This window comes from Odocoileus virginianus, chromosome 26, assembly GCF_023699985.2.
Source record: "Odocoileus virginianus isolate 20LAN1187 ecotype Illinois chromosome 26, Ovbor_1.2, whole genome shotgun sequence".
Classification (NCBI taxonomy): Eukaryota; Metazoa; Chordata; class Mammalia; order Artiodactyla; family Cervidae; genus Odocoileus; species Odocoileus virginianus.
In genome coordinates, this window is record NC_069699.1 from 10,493,351 (window position 1) to 10,516,857 (window position 23,507).

Genomic DNA, 23,507 nt, shown 5'->3' on the forward strand with positions numbered 1-23,507 from the left:
GCTCTTCGCATCAGGTGGCCAGAGTATTAGAGTTTCAGCTTCAGGATCAGTCCTTCCAATGAATATTCAGGACTAATCTCCTTTAGTATGGACTGGTTGGATCTCCTTGCAGTCCAAGGGACTCTCAAGAGTCTTCTCCAACACCATGGTTCAAAAGCATCAATTCTTCTGCGCTCAGCTTTCTTTATAGTCCAACTCTCACATCCATACATGACCACTGGAAAAACCACAGCCTTGATTAGACTTCCTTTGCCAGTGGAGGGGACTAATTGGTCCCCTCTTACACAGTGACAGGATGGGCGATACTGTGTATTTGATGGAACAAGCCATAAAAGTCAGCATTGTCAGTGGGACTTATGAATAGTGATCTGGTCACGTTGGGGGTTGGGGAGCAGAAGGAGGATGGACGTGAACTAGGCACTCACTTGTCACAGCAGGAACCCAGCAGTGGAGGCCTGTGATGGACAAATCAAGAAATAGGCCTCTCGGGACTTCCCTGGTGGTCCACTGGTTAAGACTTTGCCTTTCAATGCAGGGTGTACGGGTTCGATCCCTGGTCAGGGAACTAGATCCCACATGCCTTGTGGCCAAGAAACCAAGAAACGTGGAACAGATCAGTACTGTAGCAGATTCAGTAAAGACATTGAAAACATTCTACATCAAAAAAAATCTTTTAAAAAAAATTGGAAAAGAAATAGCCCTATCAAGTGATCTAAGCATAGTGTTTAGGAGAGAGAACTACCAAAGGAACTCAAGGCAATAAGAGTTAGAGGTAAACAGCAGTTGTGTCTGAGGAGTGGGCGGGGAGGAAAGAATAAAGGCAGAAAGGAACTATTGTAGTATGTAATTTTTAAAACTGTGGGTGTAATACATGTTAATAAAACTGTGGGTTACAAAGGTCCTTGCCTGAAAGAATACTTTAGTAGCGAGCTGAGTGCATCAGGAAGACAGCAGAGGGAGGATTCAGGAGTTATGGGGACTTATGAAAGCCCAATTCCAGGTATAGGGTGATCCTGAAGCACTTTCACTGTGAACAGAGATAAAGATGGCTTCAGGGGAGGGATGTTTGATGGAGGGTTTCTGAAAATGGAATTTTCTAGATAACTGAAGCTTATCTCTTTAAACTCTACCACTTTAACCATTTTTATCACAGTCATCATAAAACATATAGTACTAATTTTCTTCCTAAAAAGAGTTCATGGACTGTTTTTTCTGAGTGATCATGAGTCACCAGTACACTTCAGTTCAATTCAGTCACTCAGTCGTGTCTGACTCTTTGCAACCCCGTGGACTGCAGCACGCCAGGCTTCCCTGTCCGTCACCAACTCCCAGAGCGTGCTCAAACTCATGTCCATCGAGTTGTTGATGCCATCCAACCAACTCATACTCTGTCGTCCCCTTCTCCTCCTCCCTTCAGTCTTGCCCAGCATCAAGATCTTTTCCAATGAGTCCATTCTTTGCATCAGGTGGCCAAAGTATTGGGAGTTTCAGCTTCAGCATCAGTCCTTCCAATGAATATTCAAGGACTGATTTCCTTCAGGATTGACTGGTTTGATCTCCTTGCAGTCCAGATTGTGTGTTTGTGTGTGGAGGTGGAATACAAACATACCTCTTGCTTCCCTATGGAAGGATGATAACTGGAATGGGAGTCTCACACAGAGGCACTGGTGGGAAACTGAAAGTTACTCCAGCCTGTGCCAGGCCTGGGCGGGCCCTCAGTGGCCTCTCTCACAGTTGGCTGGTGTCCTTGGCAGGAACTCCTGGATCGAGAGCTTGCTTTGGAGGCTCCGCTTTGGGCCCACAGGATACCTGGAAACACCTGGCTGAAGGCTTTGACCATGGGTGTGTGCTGCTTCCTTACCCAGGTCCTGCTGCCCAGACCTGCAGGCAGACGGTGTGTGGTGTCCACGGTTGAGCCCAACGCCTGACACCTTCCCTCACAGAGGGTTCCCCAGCTCATAGACGTCTCTCATTGCTCTTTATTTATTTTTGGTTGCACCACTCAGCATGCGGGATTTTAGTTCCCCAATCAGGGATCACAACTACGCCCCCTGCGGTGGAAGCAGTTGTTGTTCAGTCGCTAAGCCACGTCTGACTCTTTCGTGACCCTGTGGACTGTAGCCTGCCAGACTGCTGTGTCCCTGGGATTTCCCAGCAAGAATACTGCAGTAGGTTGCCATTTCCTTATCCAGGGGATCTTCCCGACTTAGGGGTTGAATGCGCGTCTCTTGCATCTCCTGCACTGGCAGGTGGATTCTTTACCACTGAGCCACCTGGCATTCCATGTGTTTTACTGGTTTCATGTAGTTTACAGTGTCAACGTTAGAGTGGATTACAGAGTTCTAACCACTGGAGCACCAGGGCAGTCCCTCCCCCGTAGCTCTTTAAATTTCTGCTCTCTGCAGATGTGTTTCTCTTTTTCAGCCCTAATATTGTTCATTTTTTCCTTCTCTTTTAGTTCTCTCCACCAATGTTAAAATAATTTGTTTCTTCCATTAGTCTTGTTAAAGAACAAGCTTTGAGTTTTGTTGATGCTATGATATCCTTGTTTTCTAATTGATTAATTTCTGCTGTTTATTATTTCCTGCCAACTACCTTCTGTGGAGGTACTCTGTTGTTATTGTCTAACTCTTTGAGTTGGATGCCTGGCCATTCTTAATATTCTTTTAGAAGATAAGCATTTAAGTCTAGGGATGTCCTTTGAGGTACCATTTAACAGTGTCTACACATCTGGATATTTCAGTAGTATCTTCAGTATCATTGGTTCTGTGACTTTTCTAACATTGGATCTGAATCTTTTTTAGTCCATACGTCTTTTTTAAAGTTTTGGGTTTTTTTAATTATGAAATTCACAGTGCCTTCAAAATCATCATAAATGCCTAGAACTCTCTGAATGTTGAATGTGCCTGGTTGTGTTGAAAGTTGATATGTCAGTTAGAGTAACTGTTAAGCAGAAGGACCATTCCCTGATCCGGCTGAAAAATATGAAGTTTCCTAGAAAGAAATAAAATATTGAAAATTCCAGGGAATTCCCTGGTGGCTCAGTGGTAAAGAATCTGCCAGCCAATGCAGGAGACATGGGTTCAATCCCTGGTCCAGGAAGATCCCACATGCCCCACAGCAGCTAAGCCCGTGCACCACAACCTCTGAACCTGCGCTCTAGAGCTGACAACCCTCCACTGCTGAAGCCTGAGGGCTCTAGAGCCCGTGCTCTGCGTGGCACCACATGCCACCACAATGAGAAGCCCACACTCCACGACTAGAAAGGAGCCTGTGCTCGCCACAACTAGGGGAAAGCCCCTGTGGCAAGAAAGACCCAGCACAGTCAAAAATAAATAAATAATGAAAAAAGAAAGAAAAGTCTGTAGTGTGATCAGGAGCCGCGTCTTCCCAGTGACACATGATGGAAACCAAAGTTTCCTTCCCATCTTACAGCTGCAGACTGACCCCCTGTCCCCTGACCTTGGTACCACAGTCATGCCTGTGTTGCTTGGGATATAAATAGGTTTCTGTCATGAAGACACCCCCAAACAAGGGACTTAACATAAAAGGTTATTCCTCTCTCTCGGGAAAGTTAGGGTGGTGGGCCAAGACTAGGATGACAGCTTAAATCTCTAGGGTCCCAGGCCCCCTCTGCCTGCTGTCCTATTCCTAGGATGTTGCTCACATGGCCCACATTCCGGCCAGCAAGAAGGAGGAAAGAGAAGAAATGGAAGACATGCTGTAGGGACACCACTGGATATACCCTGGGCACTTTCACTTGCATCCTATTGGTCAGAACGTAATCACATGGTCACACATGAGCTGCAGAAGGAACCTGGGAAATGTAGTCTTTATTGCGGTAGCCCCATGCCCCAGCAGTTCAGCAGGCTCTATTAAAAGGAGAAGGGGAGGATAGATGTTAGGAGACAATCAGAAGATGCCACCACACCATCCTAACCTTGCCTCTGAATGCTCTCAATTCACCTGGCTCCTGTTCCTATTTCAGAATCCTCAAAAAAGATGAAAACAATATCGATGCTTGCCAAATTCTAGCTGTGCATGAGCTCGCAAGAGAAGGAAACATGACCGCAGTAAGTTCTTTCTAGACTCGGAAGTTGAACTTTGAAACCAACCCAGCCAAGGAGGGACCCTTCACAGCACCTCCACCCCCAAGGCGTTGGAGGGGGCTCACTGGGACTCAGCTCCCTACCCCATCCACACACTCCGGGCTCTGGTTTGGTCTTTGAGCCACACAGTTCAAAAGGCCAGCAGTGAGGCTAACACACTGCTCTGGTTCTCCCTCATGTTCCCTGTGTGACCTGGGCAGGTGTCTCCACCTGGATGAGCCCCAAGATGCTCATCTGTAAAAATGGAGATAATTCCACCCACTCTGTGCAGTTGTTATAAGGTCCAATTACAGGACACGTAGGACGACTGGGAACAGTGCCCAGAGCGCTACAATAACTTGCTCCATTTTAACTGATAGAAGTCATGATTGTGGTTTGTTGCCGGTTTTGGTTTTGTTTTTGTTTTTGCCATGCCGCATGGCTTGCGGGATCTTAGTTCTGTGACCGTGGATTGAACCCAAGCCCACAGCAGTGAAAGTGCTGAGTCCTAACCACTGGTCTACCGAGGAATCCCCATGGTTGTGTTTCTTGTTTCGGGAAATGCCTTTTTTTAAGGGAATGGTTAGGATTGTTCAGATATTGACCAGGCGGTACCTGGCCCCATGGGCTTCCCAGGTTGCTCAGTGGTAAAAAACACACCTGCCAATGCAGGAGACGTGGGTTTGGTCTCTGAATCCCCTGGGTCAGGAAGGTCCCCTGGAGGAGTAAATGGCAACCCAGTCCAGGATGAGCATCACATGGACAGAGGAGCCTGGCAGGCTGCAGTCTGTGGGGTCACAAAGAGTCAGATACAACTGAGCAACTTAACATGCACCTGGACGTGAACTTGCTCGCAAGACTTGTAGTTTTCCAGAGAAACCCCAAGGAGTCCTCAGATGCCGTCAGAAGCACCTCAAATTCATAATGAAAACCTCCATGCCCAGACACATTCTTATTTTCAAAAAGAGTTTGTGTCTTCATTGAAAACCCTGCCTTCTGAATAAAGATATTGCCTCTGCAGAGAGTGTGACCAGTCAAGAGGCCCTAAGGGGTCATGGCGAGAAGAGGAAGTTTCTGGTTCCTTTTGCCCAGCTCTGAGGTTATGGATTTTGTGGGGTGGGGTGAGGCGGAGGGAACAGTCTGTATTTGGTAGGAACCCTCGAAAAGGGCCCTAGCCCTGTCTCTGGATAGAAACAAGGGAATAGGCCTGTCCTCAGCTCCCTGAGAACATGGGGCCCTGAGCAAGCCTTCCAAGGGCCTGGCCTCACAGTTATGCCCAAGGGCAGTTAGCATTTAATGCCCCTCCTTTGCCCCCACCTCAAACCCTGGGATCTGCCCCTCACCCCAGCCCAGGCTGCACAGTCCTAAGCTTGCAGCTTAGGATCCACCCCACCCCACATTCTCTTCTGGTACTTCTTTGCAGCTGCAGACTAAGAACCCCCTACCCCCACACAGTGAGTGGGCAGAAGAGTCCACGAAAGAGCACGGGCCTTGGACTCAGCCAGCCATCTGGATGGCTGGGTAACCTTGGTCAGATGACCTTAACCTTTCTGACCCTTCATCTTCTAGACTGAAAAATTCAGGTACACTGACTTTCAGAGTCCCTGGGAGGATTCACTGGAATGACAAGAGAGGCATCAATGTGGTGACTCAGGTCAAAATGGAACAGAGGTTTGGGGCCAGAGTCCCACTCTGACGGTTTGCTCCTGAGCCAGCCCAGGTGGTTTGCAACCGGTTGGGGGGACTGCTGTGTGTGCACCATACAGCTGGCTTCTGGCACTGTTTGGGGTGTCTCAGAGGGCAGCTGCTCTTCCCAGATTCGTGAATAAAGGGGCAGTGCCGGCTCTGGGGGGAAAGCCCCTGCAGGGCCCCAAAGTGATACTGAAGCCTGGGCACACCCAAGGCCAGTGAACTCTGAATCTCTGGCATTGGTGCGGAGGCCCGAGTGTGTTTAAGATCTCTCAGCTGGTGCTCCGGGCAGCCACCCTTGAGAACCTTTGCCCCACTCCCCTTTTACCTACTGCCTTTGACGTTGTATTTTGTTCTTGCAGGCTGCCGAGCACGTTAGGAATCTGATTAAGGCACTGGAAACAAGAGAGCCCCAAAATCCAAGCCTTCATCTTAAAAAAATTCTTGTGGTGAGCAGACTGGTAAGAAAGCTCCTCCCTGGTTTCTGACCTAGTGCATCTTGTCTTGTTCCCAGGGGAGATCTGTGGTCCCCCAGAAGCTCCCTCACGACCCCACCCCACCCCTCTCTGGTTTCAACTTGACCTCTCAGTCTAGTGGTCCAGGCCCTGGGGCCCCTGCCTGCTTCCGTCCTGTCACGGTATAGGGTAGCTTCTGTCTCCTTTGCCCACGTGCCCTTCAGAGATGCTGTGAAGACCACGGAAGTGAGATTTGGAAGTGCTTTCAGAGTGGGAGGCACCCTATTTGGGGAAAGAGGGCAGCGACACAGCTGTGGAAGAACAGGGTGCTGGAGCCCCCAACTCCCATATTCTTTTTGTGAAAGAGACCCAGGGAGGCCGGCCTAGCCCTCTCTGACGCCAAGCACAGTGCAAACAGAGCAGGCTGCCAAACAGTCTGTCTCTGTCACAACCTTCAGCCCCAGGGCAGAATTTACTAGATGGAGGACTTCCCAGGTGGTCCCATGGCTAAGACTCCACTCTCCCAATGCTGGAGGCCTGGGTTCCATCCCCGGTCAGGGAACTATATCCCGCATGCTGCAACTAAGAGTTCACATGCCACAACTAGAAATCCCACGTGCCCCAACTGAAAAAAAGAAAGATTTACCATAAGGAATTGTCATAAGAGCAGGGGCAGCTCTAGGCAGTCGAATTCCACTGGGATGCCCTCTGTCCCTCCAGTTCTGTCTGATTCTCTCTGCTCATTCTGCACGCACAGCAGGGAATGTGGCTGCTCGCAGCCCTCAGGGCCACTTCCCATAAGTGTTCCCCTCATACAGCTTCAGCTTGTGAAAAACCTCCTGGTGATTTGCTGGACCAGTGACTATGGCCAGACACGGGGCTAGGTCCCTTCAAGGGCTCCATGCCTGGAGGCGGTTCCACACATATGGCCACCGGGGTTGGGTGGGGGGGTTCTTTGGAAGCTGGACAGCTTCCTGGACACACGGTACTTCTTGGGCTCTCCTGAGAACCCCCAAGTCCTGCCAAAGTGTCCCCTATTTGTAACATGGCCTTGTTTAGGCAGGTTGGAGTGACTGGTTTCCCCATCCCCGTGTCTGTTCCTTCCAGTGTGGAAGACACCCGGCGATTCTGCAGCTGGTGTGTAGCTTCATCGAAAGAACCTTCATGGCTACATCCTCTGATGCCCACATGGCCACCGAGCTGGGCTACCTCTTCATCCTGCAGGACCAAGTAAAGGAGGCATCTCTGTGGTACTCGAAGGCCATGAAGCTGGATGAGAGCAGCTTGGCTGCCTTGACAGGTCTGTGCAGGCTGGGCAGGGAGCTGGGTGGCAGGCTAGGGGGTGGGAGCCAAGCAGGGTGACCTGCATGAATCCAGAAGAGAGGGGCTGGCAAGCATTCTTCCCAGAGGGTATGTGAGTTTGGGGGTACACTGTAGGATGGGGTGCCTTTCGAGGCATCTACATGTATAGATCTAAGAGGCATAGGAATTCTCAAAAGCAGTCAAAGCCATTCTCATCTCCTTCAGACCTCTGGTAGCCACACTCTGCCTGACATGCTGGGTCAGCCCTGCCTCCTCTCAGGCCCCACCAGGCCAGCGCCCCCCGCTCTCTACAGCTGCTCACCTCACCTCTGTAGACCCTCCCTCTTCAGGCCCCCATGCTGAAAGACCAACCAGAGTGAGTAGTTTTGAGAGTTTTACTTCCCTATGTGTCCCAGGGCTTCCCTCCCACTTTATACAAATGTCAAATGAATTTTCCAAAGCCCAGTTTTCACTTTTACACAAAGCTCTCAAATCTGTGGTCTCTAGCAAATCCTGAGACAGAGGTATTTGACTTTAGTGGAGGCATCCTTGTGATCAGTGCCCCAGGCAAGCCGGCTTCCTGCCCCAGCTCCGAGGAGTTGTGTCTTTTGTGGGCAAAGTCAATTCTCACTAAATTCCAGGCACACCTGTGCGGCACAGTCAAAAAAGCAATCCAAGTGGTTGGTCTTGATTTCTGGTTCAGTGCATCAGGCTGACTCCTCATTCATCGCTTCTTCCTCCCTCCCCAAATCCCCCCAAAGTCACATCCGACATTCTAAAAAGATGGTGAGTCCCCGTAGCAGCCCCAGAAACAGGGTAAGGTGCCTTTGGTAGACCAGAAACTCTGAAGAACTTCACATTTCTAGAAGATATAAAGCAGATTGCATTCAATCTGGAAGCTCTGAGCAAGTCTAGAAACCTATGAGCCAGCATGGGCAGAAATGGGGCAGCTAAAGAAATGAGTAGATCAGCTTTCCCCAGAGGGCTCCAGGAAAAAGAAAAATTAAAAAAAACACAAGCTTGGGGTCTTGAGAAGCTGGGAGCAAAATATGTCATGGGGTCATCATCGAGCTAACAGGAGGGTTATTGGAAGCCCAAGAATGGATCAAGGAGACTCTTACCAGGTGGTGGGACAGGACAGAGCAAAACAAAGCCCCCCATGATGTCCGACCACCAACAGGGACATGAAGGACAAAAAAGTTGAATGCCCAACACATAGGCAAAATCCCCTGAAACGTTCCTCCACCAGGCTGAGTCCTGGCCCACTTCCTCAATTCAAGGGAGAGCCCCTGCTGGTCAGCCAAAAGGGAAGTCCACACACAGTTCACGCATATGTGTCCCTGACTCATCCATCTTACCTGACCCGTCTGGGAAAATCAGGGGCCTTAACAATTTGAGAAATCTGCCCTGGTTGCTAATAGTCATCACTCTAGTCCATTTATAAATCTGCTAGCAGTTTGAAAGAGGGGGCCAAGTGGAACATGCAAAGCAGTGGCCCTCTGAGGAACAAAGTTAAGGCCAGATACAGAAAAGACTTTGTCCCCAAAACAGCTCCTATGTTGGCTGACTCTAGAGTCTATTAGGTCCGTGAGTAAAGAACATGCCACTAGGGAAAAAATACAGATAACAAAAAAAAGAGTTGGTGAAAATTAAAAATATGATTTTTGCAAAGTAAAAATGTCCATAGATGAACCAAATAGTGGGACAGATATGATTGAAAACCAAGATGGTGGTGAGGAAGACAGTCAGAAATAAATGTACCCAAATGGTCAAGGAATAAATTGTAGAAGAAGAATAGTAGGAACAGAAGGGATTTGTCCTCCCAACATCAAAACACATCAAAACAAGAGTAGTTAAGGACTTCCTTGGTGGCTCAGTGGTAAATAATCCGCCTGCCAGTGCAGGAGACACAGGTTCGATCCCTGATCCGGGAAGATCCTGCATGCCTCGGAGCAGCGAAACTCGTGCACCACAACATTGGGCCTGTGCTCTAGAGCCTGGGGGCCACTTCCTGAAGCCCGCGAGCCCTAGAGCCCATGCTCCGCAACAAGAGAAGCCACCACAGTGGAAATCCAGTGCACCGCAGCTATAGAACATCCCACACGGCAGCAAAGACACAGCACAGCCAAAATAAAAATAAAAAGTTATTTTTTTAAAAAAAGAGAAGTCTGTTTGAGGCCAATCCTGAAATAAATAGATCAACAGGATAGAAATAGGCCTTATGGTAAAAATGACATTTCAAACCGATAGAGTTTCAATAACTCATGGTCGGATACCTGACTATTCTTTATGAAAAAAAATAAAGGTAAATGCTGATTTCACATTATCCTCAAAAATAAATTCTAGATGACTTAGATATTTAAACATAAAAGTTAAATTGGACTTGGGTTGCCCAGAGAATTGTAAGCATAACTACAAACTCAGAAGTTCTAAAGGAAAATATTTGACCAATTTATGTAGAAATTTAAAAGTACTGGATGGCAAAAAGGTAGGGGAAAAATAGTTAAAAGGTAAAAGGCAAACTAATGGAAAATGTTTGTAACAAGGAATATATATAAAGAAAAAATATATAAAGAGAATAGAGATAAAAATCCATCCAAAGAAAACAGGAAAAAGCTGAAAACAGGAAAGTTACAGTAGAAAAGGCCAATAAATATATAAAAAGATGTCCATTCTCCCTAAAAAGTTTTTTTTAAAAAGTGAATTAAAACAAGTTATTCACTCTTTAGCATAGTAAAGAGTAAAGCATGTTTGTGAGGTCGCGGAGAAAGAAAAAACACTTCCAAATTCTTGACAGTAATATTAATTCAAATGTCCCTGGAGGGCAAGCTGGCCTTATCTATCCAGGTTTTAGATGTACACGCCCTTTGACCCATCAACTCTACTTAAGGAGTTAGAACACACAAAAATGTTGACCATGGCATTGTAATATTTAAACACTGAAAACCAACGAAATGTGAAATGAGGAGTCCTTCAATAGTGCAGTAGCTAAATAAATGGTTACATCTGCAGTGCAATATTATGTCACCATTGAAGAGAATGGGGTAATTTGTATGAACGGATGGGAAAATACACTATACACTAATAACAAACAAATGCTTTGCTGGATGTTTGAAGAAATACACTCCAGTCTGTTCATATTGATTCTCTCTAGAGAAAGACGCTGAAAGCCAGAACGTGAGCTGCGGATGTTTTCCTTGCCCTACGGTTTGCATGCTTCACCATGAGCACATACCACTCTTTGAGTTTATGGAGACACAGGAAAGGGTCCCTGCTGTCCACTGCCCTTGGCCTGCTGGCTCTGCCACAGAGCCGGCTCTTCATCCCAGCTCTGTCCCCTCTCAGGGATCATCTGGTGCCAGATCCTAGACGGCCACTTGGAGGAGGCCGAACACCAGCTGGAATTCCTGAAGGAAGTGCAGCAGTCCCTCGGCAAGTCCGAGGTCAGAGCTCTGTGCGGCCGGGGTTGCTCTGGGGTCCTGCCCCCGCCACACCCCGACCCTCTTCCCACCCCGTTTCCAGCAGGGCAGGCACGACGGCCTTGGACTCCTGCTTCTCCTTGGCCTGCCGGCCCTGCCCAGCGAGCGTTGCCTCCAGGACCCAGGCCTGCTCCCCACAGGTGCTGGTTTTCCTCCAAGCCCTCCTGGCGTCCAGGAAGCGCAGGCAGGAGCAGGAGGCCACGGCGCTGCTAAAGGAGGCCGCCGAGCTGCACTTCTCCAGCATGCAGGCCCTCCCCATGAGCTCCGAGTACTTGGAACGGCTCGACCCCGTCTTCCTGGTCTGCATCGCCAAGGAGTACCTGGTCTTCTGCCCCAAGCAGGTTAGAGGAGGTTGCTTCTTTGTGGGGCGGGGTGAGGGGAGGGGGTTGGACTGCAGAACAGGTCTGGGCAGGGGCGGGACCTGCCTGGCCAGTCACTAGGCTGCTTGAGCTTCAGGCAGTCGGGCAGTCGGGGAGCCCAGTGCTTTTCACGCTTGCACGTGCAACATGCCAATCACCCAGGAAGTGGGCACAAGCCCTGCATCTCCCAGGCGACGCTGATGCTGCTGGTCCAGGGACTGCACGTGAGGAGCGGGGCACTGGCCTCTGTTCATCCCAGGAAGGAACTGGGCTCCCTTTTCTCCCAATGTCTTCTAAGAAGTATTTTGGTCTTTCCTTGTTTGTCCAGCCTTGCCAGACAATCGAGATTCCCTGTGGGCGAGGATCGTATTTTACATGCCTTAATATCCCCCAAGTGCCTTGTAATGCCATCCCACAAATATCTATTGTGCCAGATGCCATGCTCGATAGGGGGGACTCAACAGTGAACAAATAAAGTCCCCATTCTGAGGAGCTTAAGCTCTTGGACTAAGTAGTACAGAGTGGATGGTAAATATGTTTGTGAGCATGAAAGTGTTAGTCACTCAGTCATGTCCAACCCTTTGTGACCCCATGGACTGTAGCCCACCAGGCTCCTCTGTCCATGGGATTCTCCTAGCAAGAATACTTGGAGTGGGTTGCCATTCCCTTCTCCAAGGGATCTTCCTAACCCAGGGAATTGAACCTGGGTCTCCTGCATTGCAAGCAGATTCTTTACCATATGAGCTACCAGGGAAGCCCATACTTGTGGAATAAAGTAAAATAAAGTAAATAAAAATAAGCAAAGTAACTAAAGCAAAAATAAAATAAAGTAGGATAAAGTAAACTACATGTGGAATAAAATCCCTTCACTGAGAGTGTTTTTTCTGAGCGCTCCAGGAGTCTTTTTCTTAGAATAGGACAAACCGCACAGCCAGACCCTTGTGTTCCTACAGCCCCGGCCTCCAGGGCAGCTCGTGTCTCCCCTTCTTAAGCAAGTCGCTGCGATCTTGAATCCTGTAGTCAAGGTGGCACCAGCCCTGATCGAGCCACTGTATGTGATGGCCCAGGTCAAGTATCTCTCAGGTGAGCCAGTGAGTCCTTGTGGCTGGTGGGGTCCCTGGGTGAGTGTCTGCAGGCTCCCTGCCTGGGATACTCCACCCACACCCCCTCACCAGCACAGTCACCAGATGGACCCACCGTTCGCAGCCTCCAACACCCCTGACTCCTCACCAGCAGGGGTCTCTCCCACCCTCCCTTTTGCTGACTGCTTGCTTGATCTGTGCCAGCTGACAGTCACTGAACTCGATGATGCACCAGCAGTGCTCTGATCCTAGGGGACCACAGTGCTCAGAACAAGAAAAATGGCACCCCAGAGCTTGTGTTCTAGTAAGGGTACGCGGACATCAAGCGTAGTGTTGTTGTTAGGACGTGACCATGCAATAGAGAAAGTGAAAGCTGGGAAGGGGATGCGGGGGTGGCAGTTTTTAAAAGGCAGTCAGGAAGGCCCCGAGAGAGGGGGACCCTGTGCCATTAGACTCGCAGAGCCTCATGGGCCAGAACGGTCCCAATCCAGCCTCTCCTATCTCAAGGCCTGGATCCTAGAAAAAGAGGGAAGGATGGGGAGAACCCTTGGCGGAGGCCTACTGTGCTCTCTGAAGTCTTTGCTTGCCGTGACCTTTCACCCCCATCTGCTTGAAAGCCAAGCTGATCTCTGGTGCTCAGAGGCTTCAGAATGCCATGGCACATCTTTGTGCTCTGCATTATATGGGTGCGCTCTGCCTAGAGCTCCTGGTCTTCATCCTCAGTCCTCCCAGTGTTCATCAGAGTGCCAAGTTTACCCGCTCCTTCAAGGTCTCCTGGGTACCAGGTGAGGGCAGGCCCTCCCTCCCCTGCCAGACACACACACGCAGGGATGCTGGCAGAGACCAGCGCTTGAGGGACAACAAGGTCTCCAGCTGCTTAGGTTGTCATGGTGACCCCTTCACATTTCTGCAGCACAACTGAAGGAGCAGGGAGTTTGGGGCCCAGAAGCAAGCGCTCTCCACCCACTGGGTGATGGACCCCAAGCAGGCGCTGTTGAGGAACCTGGCAGCAGAGGGAGGAGGGTCTCCCACCCGCTCACTGTGCCCTGCCCCTGGGTTGCCACTGCCTCCCACTTAGGGCCAGCCTGGCAGCAGGAAGGCCTCTGGGCCCCACATGCCCAGCATTCAGAGCTCAGTCTAGGAGCCCATGACCCTGGACATAAATACTGACTTTGTCCCTTCGGAGCTGAGTGCCTTATATCACCAAAGTTTCAGTCCTACATCTGAAAGACAGGCATGATCAGACCAACTTGGTGGGGGTGGGCAGGCATGGAACCAGCCTTTCCAAAGTACTTTGCCTGTGTTGGCACAGAGCGGGTGCTTCTCAAGTTGTGGCTGTCATGGTTGCTGCTATTATTAGGTTTTGTTCTGCTCCTAGGTATGGGAATTGAGACTTCAGTGTTCCCCTGAGCCTCCAGACGGAGCAGTGAAGTGACTTAGCCATCTCCCTGAGGGTACAGAAGGAAGGGAGGTGTCACACCAAGGTTTGAGTCTCCTGGCTGTTGTCTGGGTCAAGGCAAAAACTAATAGTAGTTCTAATTTTAGGAAGAGACCTCTGAGTCAAGCTGAACAGACACTGGGTAAAATGCCCAGCTTGGGTATTTCTGGGAAACAGGACACGTTAAAATTCCTTCTGCCTTTACGTGCTGGGTCCTGAGAATCCCCGAGGATCCCTGGATGTAGGGGTTTGTTTTCTATCTCTAGGGGAGTTAGAGCATGCCCAGAGCACCCTGCAGCGTTGCCTGGAGCTGGACCCCACCTCCGTGGACGCCCACCTCCTCATGTCTCAGATCTACCTGGCTCAGGGCAACTTTGCCATGTGCTCCCACTCCTTGGAGCTGGGTGTCAGCCACAACTTCCAGGTGGGGGTCCCCGATGCCCTGTCACTGCTCAGCATCCCACAGTCCCACTAGCTTCAGCCCCTACTCGCCTTGGGAGAATAGCCCCAGGAGCTGCCAGGATCCCTCAGCCCCTTCTGCTGGCCCAAAGGCAGGGACTGGCTCCGTGGGATCCTGGGGCTTTCTCCCCTCTGGGAGCTGGAGCCTCACACTCTGCTGATGCTCCTCTAGGTCCGAGACCACCCCCTCTACCACTTCATCAAGGCCAAGGCCCTCAACAAGTCTGGGGACTATCCAGGAGCCATAAAGGCACTGAAGATGATCATAAAATTACCAACTCTGAGGACGGAAGAGAACAAGAAGTTCCGTGGACCCTGTGTGCGCCCCAGCGAGCGGGTGTCCATCTTACTGGAACTGGCAGACGCCCTCCGGATGAACGGGGAGCTGGTGAGGAATGCCCTGCTCTGTTTTCTTGCTGCTGGAGCATCCTGGGGCCAGGGTAGGCCTGGGGACCAGGCTCTTTGATTCTGGCTGGTGTCTTCTTGCACTTTATTTTAGCTTTTATTCATTTGGGAGTATCCCTCTCCCCTACTTTAAAGGCTTCAGTGGCTCCCATACACTCAAGATAAACTGAAAACCCTCCTGAGTCCTGCATGATCTGTCCCCTGCCAACCTCACTGTCCCCAGAAGGATGTCAGGGAGGCAGAGCACCAGGCCCAGTGGGGCCACCACACGTGGTTGTGCAAGTTGGGCAGTGCACCTCTCCAGTGGATGCCACTATGTCACCCTGGAGTTTTGCAGGGTACAACCTGCTCAACTGTATGGGGCAGCCCTGGGACCTTGGAAAGTCTGGCTGGGCAAAGGCAGGAAGGACCAAAATGGGCAAAGAGAGTAACTTTGTTAGAATAATTGAGAGTACAAATGGAATGAAGATACAATTCAAATATACCTTTATGTGCCCAATTCCATGGATAGAGGAGCCTGGCAGGCTACAGACCATGGGGTCGCAAAGAGTCGGACACAACTGAGTGGCTAACACTAACTAACCATGACATTAAAATACCTTTGACTGAAAGCAGGACGGTATAAGGAGATGCGTCCATAGGTCTCTTGTGGGAAGAAGTCACCATCAGACTTTGAAGTGCTCAGGAACAAGTTCTCACAGTCAGGGATTTCATGTCCCCCAGCCGGCCCTGCCCTCCAGGGACAGTGGCCCTCAACACCGAGAGGCTGTCTCTCCTTCTTTCTCTCTGTCTGTTTCCTTCGTGCCGCTCTGAAGTGGGGGTGGGCCATCCTCTCCCTGGCTTCCGGGTGTGGTGGGTGACAGCAAATGGAGGGTCCACTGGGCTTCCTTGTCTTAGCACGAGGCCACCAAGGTCATGCAGGACGCCATCAACGAGTTCAGCGGCACGCCGGAGGAGATCCGCATCACCATCGCCAATGTGGACTTGGCCCTGAGCAAGGGCAACGTGGACCTGGCGCTGAGCGTGCTGCAGAGCGTCACGCCCAAGCAGCCCTGCTACATGGAAGCCAAGGAGAAGATGGCCAGCATCTACCTGCAGACCCGCAAGGACGCCCGCCTCTATGTCGGGTGCTACCGGTGAGCCCCAGGTGGCGCACTGACAGCCCCAGCCCCAGTGGCGTGTCAGGAGTGTTTTCTCCAGATCGTCTTCTTCTCCCCAGGGCTTCAGAACGTGTTCTCAGAGTGTGTTTGACAAAAATAGGGAATTTCCCTTGGTGAGAATCTGAGTGTGATCGGTCGATCAGTCAGGCCAACCTGCTGCTGAGTTGTAAGAACACAGGAGTGAATCTTCCCTGAGTTCTGCTTGCCCCTCGTTATGGTTCGCATCCTGGTGGGAACCATGGTTCTGCCCCAGCCCCTGGCATGGCCTGTCCTTGGGGAAATGTTCAGTGGCTTGGATGTAACCAATGTGAGTGAAGGAGGATGGAGAGCCAGGATTGGGAGCCCTCATTGGTTTTCTCTACAATATGATGTTGGGACCTCAAGGGTACCTTTCCTGTCCCCTTCCTCAGGCAAAACTCCATCTAGGCAATTCAGGAGGAAGAGGAGTTGATGCCAAGAGCAGTGGAAAACCAATAAACAATGAGATGACATGGTCTCATTGAAGGTTTAGAAAGAGTAGGCTGGGACTTCCCTGGTGGTTCAGTGGTTAAGACTCAGTGCTTCCATTGGAGGGGGCTTGGGTTCAATCCCTGGTCAGGGAACTAAGATCCCACATGCCACGTGAGGCTTGGCTGAAAAAAAAAAGAAAAAAAACAGGCTGCCTCATAAAGAAGGTTCTAGGCATTTGGGGTGGAGGCCAGAGGAGTAGGTGGAAGTCCTGGCCATGGTCCAGATAACAGATGAGGAGAGCCTGAACTAAGGGAGCTAGCACCGTGTCCCATCTGAGCCGATAAGTATTGGGTGGTGAATAAATGAGTGAATGAATGGGTGTCACAGAAGGAGTGAGAAAGAGAAGAGATGGATTCAGGAATAGGAAGGACGCACAGAGCTGAGCTAAGGTTTGGTTACTTCTGCAGGGAGCTCTGTGAATGTCTGCCTGGCCCCCACACCAGTCTGCTGCTGGGTGATGCTTTCATGAACATTCAGGAGGTGAGTGAAGGTCTCATGACCTCACCAAGTGGCCGCCACCCCCCACTCCCACCCCACCCCAAGCTCGCTTCTCCAGTAAGAGAAGAGAGAGACGGCAGCCCCTTTCCCCACCAGCCAGAGAAGGCCCTGGAGGTCTACGACGAGGCCTACAGAAAGAACCCGCACGACGCGTCCCTGATCAGCAGGATCGGGCAGGCTTATGTGAAGACCCACCAGTACACCAAGGTCAGGCCATGCTGGGGCAGGCAGGGGCGGGGAGGTCCAGCCCAGCAGGGAAGACGGAGGCGGGTGCTTGGCGGGGAGGCTGGATGGGAGGGGAGACCCCCCTGAACAGGCTGCCAAGGAGAAGGCTCAGCAACTCCCCACCACCCCTAACACCTGCCGAGCCTGAGGCTCGAGCCCCATGCCAGGCAGGAGGCCGTTGCATCTGAGGCTTCTGTGCTCTGGAAGAGTACACAGGCATGGTAGTTGCAGGGTTGGGGGGAGGGACACAGAGTGAGGTGCCCACATATAAAACCAGACCTGATGCCCATGTTTCCTGTGTGCACTAAGGCAATTAATTATTATGAGGCCGCCCAGAAGGTTAGCGGACAGGACTTTCTGTGCTGCAATTTGGCCGAACTGCTCCTGAAGTTAAAGAAGTTCAACAAAGCAGAAAAAGTTTTGAAGCAGGCAGTGGATCATGACTTTGGTGAGCACACCCTAACTCGCTCCCCTAGCCTGCCTTCAAGCAGACACTCCCTCTTCTCCTGCAGGGTGGGGCAGGGGACAGGCACTGGCTGGGGCTTTTAACCCAGCCCCCATCCTCCCCCACCCCCCCCCACTCCCCAGCGGCCAGGAAACACTACTTTGAGTTTCCATTTTGCAGTCAAAGACATCCCATCCATGATAAATGATGTCAAGTGCTTGCTTTTGCTGGCCAAGGTTTACAAGAGTCATAAAAAAGAAGATGTGATGGAAACTTTGAACAAGGTAATTGACAAGTAGACTCACGCTGTCTGTCTGCCATTTCCTGATGGAAGCTGAAGATAGGACTGCAGGTCTGGAAGGCTCCAGGCCTGATCCTCTAAAGAGGATCTAGTTTACACCTCTGACATCCACCTTCCATTTATCCCCCTACCCTTGCTCTTTTATTGATTGTGCAAGGAAGTGCTCAAAACCCGCCTGGACTGGACCGGAGAAGGCAGGGAGGAAGACAGTGCCTTTGTCCTCAAGGATGCTTGTGCTGTTAATAATAGACAATGCCAGCAGCCCTCATGCGTTGAATGCTGTGTGCTGAGTTCTGTACTAGGCTTTTTGTCTTATTTAATTCTCACAGTAGCCCTTTGAGCTAAAGCACTGTGACATTCCTGTTTAACAGATAAGGCTCAAAGAGGTTAAGAAATGTACCCAAAGTCACACTGCTAGTAAGTGGTGGAACTGAGATTTGAACCAGCTTTGACCTGTCCCAACCCATAGTCTCCTGCGGGGAGTGCTGAGTGCTTGCTAAGTTGCTTCATTCGCATCCGCCTCTTTGCGACCCTCTGGACCATAGACCTCTGTCCATGGGATTTTCTAGGCAACAATAGTGGAGTGGGTTGCATGCCCTCCTCCAGGGGATCTTCCCGACATAGGGATTGAACCTGCATCTCTTACGTCTCCCGCCCGGGCAGGCAGGTTCTTTACCACTAGCTCCACTGAGAAGCCCCTGCTAGGAGACTTCTGGCCATTTTTCCCCCTCCTCTTCACTCTTTCTACCCAAGGGTATGGCCTGGCACTTGCCCCTGGGGCATGTGCCTGTGATTGTAGACCATCTCTGACTGCTGACGTGACTTATCCCCGGGGTTTCCCACTGGACTTCCATTCCTCAGTCTGGCCTTCAGGGAACCCAGGGCTGATCTGTGCCCACTACCCAAAACTTAACCCCAGCCTCATTGTTTCCCCTTGCCCCCCTGGCTACTTGGGTCATGGCTGTTTGTGGGGACTGCCTCAAATTCCCAGCAGGACACTGTTCAAAACAAATGCACCCAACAAAACGCGGCCCGTGCTGAACACCTGCTGTGTGCCTGTCCTAGCCTACTGGGCAGCGAGGTAGATCAGACACAGTGAGTGCCAGGTGTGATGGAAACAGGTGAACGAGCCGAGTACAGTGGAGTGTTTCGTTGTTTGAGAGCCTTTGCTTCTGTTCCCGTCCCCGCGGCATGCCAGTTCGCCTCCTGGTACTCAGCGAATGGCCTTTCCTGTCCAGAGCGACCCAGATTTGCTCAAGGGGACCTGAGATGCCCTTGCTTAGACAGCTAGCTCTGAGATGAGAGCTCGGAGGCTTGCTGTGAATTGGCCTGAGACCTGGCACATCAGGCTCTGGGCTGCTCACGCGGCATTTCCTGGTTTCCCCAGGCCATGGACCTCCAGTCTCGGATCCTGAAGCGTGTTCCCCTGGAGCAACCAGAGATGATACCCTCCCAGAAGCAACTGGCAGCCTCCATCTGCATCCAGTTTGGGGAATACTACCTGGCAGAGAAGGAGTATGCCAAGGCAGTGCAGTCTTATAAAGATGCTCTCTCCTACACGCCTGTTGACAATAAGGTGGGGTCCTTGGAGTGAGACCCTTGTCCTTGCCTTGGGGCACAAAGCCTTGCAGAGCTCCCTGACTATGGACGGAAGCTGGTTCCTTCTCTGTGGTTCCCTGCGAGGGGCACAGACCCCTGGTGTAGGTGGGCCTGCTGGTCCCCGGGCCCTCACCCACTGCAGCCCTCGGTGGCAAGTGTAGCGTTTTCAGGTGCCCCTTGCAGGTGTGGAGGGGACATTGTGGCTGCCAGGGGCTTTTCTGGGCATAAAGCCCAGGCTAAGCTTCCAAGGAGGTTTAGGGTCATGTGAGAGGCATGGCTCCAGGTAGGAGATGGTGGCTGCAGTTCACTCGAGGAGAGGAGATGAAGAGCTTAGTGACAGACCCATTCACTTATTTAACGTGTTCTCATTTAACAGATTCCCAATACATGCAAGCCAGGTACTGGGCTAGGACATGGAGACGCAGTGGGGCAAGGCAAGGTCCCTGCCCCGGGCACTGGGTACAGACAAGTACATAGGCAGTTCTAACAGCATGTGATACCCACAGTGGGGTCAGAACACTTGGGAACTCAGATGAGGTGTACCTGTCCCAGAGCCTGGGGCGCAGACGGCTTCCCTGAGGAGATGAGATCGGAGCCGAAGTCGAAGAATGAGTATGAGCTCAGCAGGCCCTGCCTCTCAGCGGTTTGTTGGAAAAAGTCATGACGATATGGGGGAGAGCCAGAGATATCATCGCAGGGGGTCGGAGACATGCTTTCATGCTTTGAAGGCAAAGCTGACAGAACGTGCGCATGCGAGGACAAGGCCTGGGTGCCCAAGCTTCCCCACGACGCGCATTGGTCAGTCACTGTCTCGGGGCCTGTCCAGGTGGTGCTGGAGCTGGCGAGGCTCTACCTGCTGCAGGGACACCTGGACCTGTGTGAGCAGCACTGTGCCATCCTCCTGCAGACTGAGAAGAACCACGAGACAGCTTCCGTGGTGAGAGGCTGCGGGCCCGGGTCCCCACGACCACAGGTGGGGTGCTTTCTAGCCCGGTGACCCTGGATGCCCAGTGGACCCAGCCCTGCGGGGTCCACTGAGTCCATCACCCCGGACGGGAGGGGTGGGCTGGCAGCAGGGGGCAGCAGCGCCCTCCCTCCTGGGCCACATCCAAGGGGAGTGGGTAAGGCTAATTCACTCCAGGGGAAACCACACCCGCTGGTGAAGGCCAGGCTAGGACAGGTTCCTGGGGCTTCGGGAAGTGTGAGGAAACAGCCCTCCCCAGTCCTACCCAACTCTGCCCTGTCACCTGGACCACCTCCAGGGCTGTCCCTAGTGGAGGTGGGTAGCCCCCATTACACCCCACTGCCCGCATCTGACAGTTCTCAGACATGGGTGGAGGAGCTGGTTCCACAGTGTCCACCGTCGGCTTTTCCTTCCTCCTTCCATCCTCACCCCCAGCCCTCTCCCCAGGCTGGCCCACTTCCTGTGGGACCTTCTCCCAGTGCCCAGAGATGCTACCTAGGAAGTTCTCTCCTACCTTCCCTCCTTTCCTGTCCCCGCTTCCCACCACAGCCTCCCCACTGCACCCATGCAAGCTGCTATCGCAGCATCATGTGTATTCTGATAGATGATGGCCGACCTGATGTTTAGAAGACAGAAGTATGAAGCTGCCATCAACCTCTACCACCAAGTCCTGGAGAAAGCACCAGGTAGTTAACTGGCTGCATCAGGCCTGCCCATCGTGACTGCCTGTGTCAGTTCCCACCCAGCAAGGTCTGCTCTCGCCCAGAAGGGTGGGCCCTCTCCCCTCCTTCCTGACCGGGCAGAGGAAGCCCCTTCCTCTTTGATTGTTCCCAGAGAGGCAGGAAACTGATAAAGTCCCACTGGAACATGCTGGCCCTTTCCCAGTCCAAGGGGCCAGTTCCCGGTCCCAGGCAGGGCAGTGCTTGGTCCTGCCTGTCTGTCCCCAGACCCCAGACACCATGGCTCAACCTGAGTTCCCCTTGGGAGGTCACAGCCTCCTGGAGGTGGCTAGAAATTCTCCCCTGGCACGTAGCTCTCTTCCCACTCACTGTAGCATAAAACCACCCTGTCTTGCTGGGGAAGGGGCCAGACACGAATAAGAGGCTTAGGCTAGAGCTCCATCCAGGCCCATGTCAGTCACCCAGAGGCCCAGCAGATCACAGCCATTAGGAATGCAGGTCTTGGAGCCAGACCTTCTAGGTCTGAATCCTGGTCTTCTACTTACTTGATGTGTAACCTTTGGCAGATTACTCAAAAAAAAATTTTTTTTTTACTCAAATTCTTGGTGCCTCAGTCTTCTCATCTATAAAATGGGAACAATAAGAGTGACTACTTCATTATGTCTCAGTGGAGCCGCTGGGATGCCCATGTTCAACCCAGACCGCTAGTGTCTCCTGGTTCTCTCTGCTTCCCCCTACCTGATTCAGCTACTGGTTATCACAGCCTGGAGGTTTCTGCTTTCTTATTTTAGACAATTTTCCTGTTCTGAACAAACTAATTGATCTGCTTCGAAGAAGTGGCAAACTTGAGGACGCCCCAGCCTTCTTTGAATTGGCCAAGAAGATGTCCAGCCGGGTGCCTTTGGAGCCAGGGTTCAATTACTGCAGAGGCATCTACTGCTGGTGGGTTGGGGTGGGTGTCTTGGCAGGTGTGTGTAGGTGTGTTTAGTCACTCAGTCGTGTCTGACTCTTTGCAGCCCCATGGACTATAGCCCTCCAGGCTCCTCTGTCCATGTGATTCTCCAGGCAAGAAAACGAGTGGGTTGCCATGCCCTTCTCAGGGGATCTTCCTGATCCAGGGATCGAACCCAGGTCTCCTGCATTGCAGGCAGATTTTCTAAAACCTGAACCACTAGAGTGTAGGAGGCTCTCCCCAACAGACGTGCTGGGCTTTGCCAGGGAAACCACATCGGGAAGTGGGGAGACCAGAGATCCTGCCCTTGCTTTGCGCAGATTCTCGGAGTGACCCCTGAGTGTTCTTGTTCTCCCTGGGCCTCAGTTTCCCTGTCTGATTCTTAGGGTTACTCTTCTCTGCTGCAGGCACATAGGACAGCCCAACGAAGCCCTGAAGTTCCTAAACAAAGCGCGCAAGGACAGCACTTGGGGCCAGAGCGCCACCTACCACATGGTGCAGATCTGTCTGAACCCAGACAACGAGATCGTGGGCGGAGAAGCTTTCGAGCACCTGGTGACCGAGAGCAAGTGAGGGCCCGGCTGGCTGCGGGTAGGGAGGGAAGGCAGGGAGAGCCCTCAGCCTCTGGACTGAGGTCTGGCGAGGGCCTCGTGGGCAGGCTAGGCCAGCGCCCTCCTGCTCAGCCTCAACGCCCTCAGCTTCACCAGCAGGAAGGAGTTGGAGCAACATGGAGTGCGCACCGCTGAGAAGCTGCTGCGGGAGTTCTACCCACACTCAGCCGGGGGCCATACCCAGCTGCGGCTGCTGCAGAGCCTGTGCCTGCTGGCGACCAGGGAGAAGGCCAACGTGGAGGTGGCTCTGAGCACCTTCATCGAGATGGCCCAGGCCGAGGTGCGCTAGCTGCCAGGGTGGGCAGGCGGGCAGCATGTTGAGGCGGAGGGCCGGGCGCCCAGATGCCTGCTTCCCGCCTGCACAGAAGGACAGCATCCCCGCCCTGCTCGCCATGGCGCAGGCCTGCTCCCTGCTGAAGCAGGTCCCCAAGGCACGCACGCAGCTGAAGCGTCTGGCCAAGGCCCCGTGGACACTGGCTGAGGCTGATGACCTGGAGAGGAGCTGGCTCCTACTGGCCGATATCTACTGCCAGGGCGGCAAGTTTGACCTGGCCTCGGAGCTGCTGCAGCGCTGTGTGAAATACAACAAGGCGAGGCGTGCACCGCCGTTGGGGCTGTTGGGGGGCGGGTGGTATGTGTGTGAGAGGCACTGGGGCTTTGGGGGCAGAGATGCAGGGATAGAAATGAAATGAGAAGAGGCAGGACAGGAGGGGTCCCATGGACCACAGAACAGGATGGGAAAGCAAGGCAAGAAGAAGTGAGCAGGGTCCAGCCGCCTGCAGTGGGGACACAGAACGGGGAGGAGA

The 23,507-nt window shown here is 52.1% G+C and overlaps 1 protein-coding gene across 3 annotated transcripts in view; it reads left to right on the forward strand.

The window, feature by feature from the left end:
* The window catches only part of TTC21A (tetratricopeptide repeat domain 21A), a 33,411-nt gene that overhangs the window by 8,991 nt on the left and 913 nt on the right, over nucleotides 1-23,507 (forward strand). Inside the window, exons 7-26 of one of the 3 annotated variants that reach the window (XM_070455439.1) lie at nucleotides 3,989-4,073; nucleotides 6,140-6,238; nucleotides 7,340-7,532; nucleotides 10,880-10,977; nucleotides 11,154-11,354; nucleotides 12,326-12,455; nucleotides 14,159-14,316; nucleotides 14,524-14,739; nucleotides 15,654-15,892; nucleotides 16,834-16,906; nucleotides 17,021-17,131; nucleotides 17,459-17,597; nucleotides 17,775-17,878; nucleotides 19,283-19,471; nucleotides 20,321-20,431; nucleotides 21,063-21,144; nucleotides 21,930-22,080; nucleotides 22,498-22,659; nucleotides 22,789-22,981; nucleotides 23,067-23,291. In XM_070455439.1, the coding sequence (XP_070311540.1) occupies nucleotides 3,989-4,073; nucleotides 6,140-6,238; nucleotides 7,340-7,532; nucleotides 10,880-10,977; nucleotides 11,154-11,354; nucleotides 12,326-12,455; nucleotides 14,159-14,316; nucleotides 14,524-14,739; nucleotides 15,654-15,892; nucleotides 16,834-16,906; nucleotides 17,021-17,131; nucleotides 17,459-17,597; nucleotides 17,775-17,878; nucleotides 19,283-19,471; nucleotides 20,321-20,431; nucleotides 21,063-21,144; nucleotides 21,930-22,080; nucleotides 22,498-22,659; nucleotides 22,789-22,981; nucleotides 23,067-23,291 (2,959 nt within the window). The remainder of the gene's footprint in view (nucleotides 1-3,988; nucleotides 4,074-6,139; nucleotides 6,239-7,339; nucleotides 7,533-10,879; nucleotides 10,978-11,153; nucleotides 11,355-12,325; nucleotides 12,456-14,158; nucleotides 14,317-14,523; nucleotides 14,740-15,653; nucleotides 15,893-16,833; nucleotides 16,907-17,020; nucleotides 17,132-17,458; nucleotides 17,598-17,774; nucleotides 17,879-19,282; nucleotides 19,472-20,320; nucleotides 20,432-21,062; nucleotides 21,145-21,929; nucleotides 22,081-22,497; nucleotides 22,660-22,788; nucleotides 22,982-23,066; nucleotides 23,292-23,507) is intronic. The other 2 variants (XM_070455440.1, XM_070455442.1) reach the window with 2 other exon arrangements.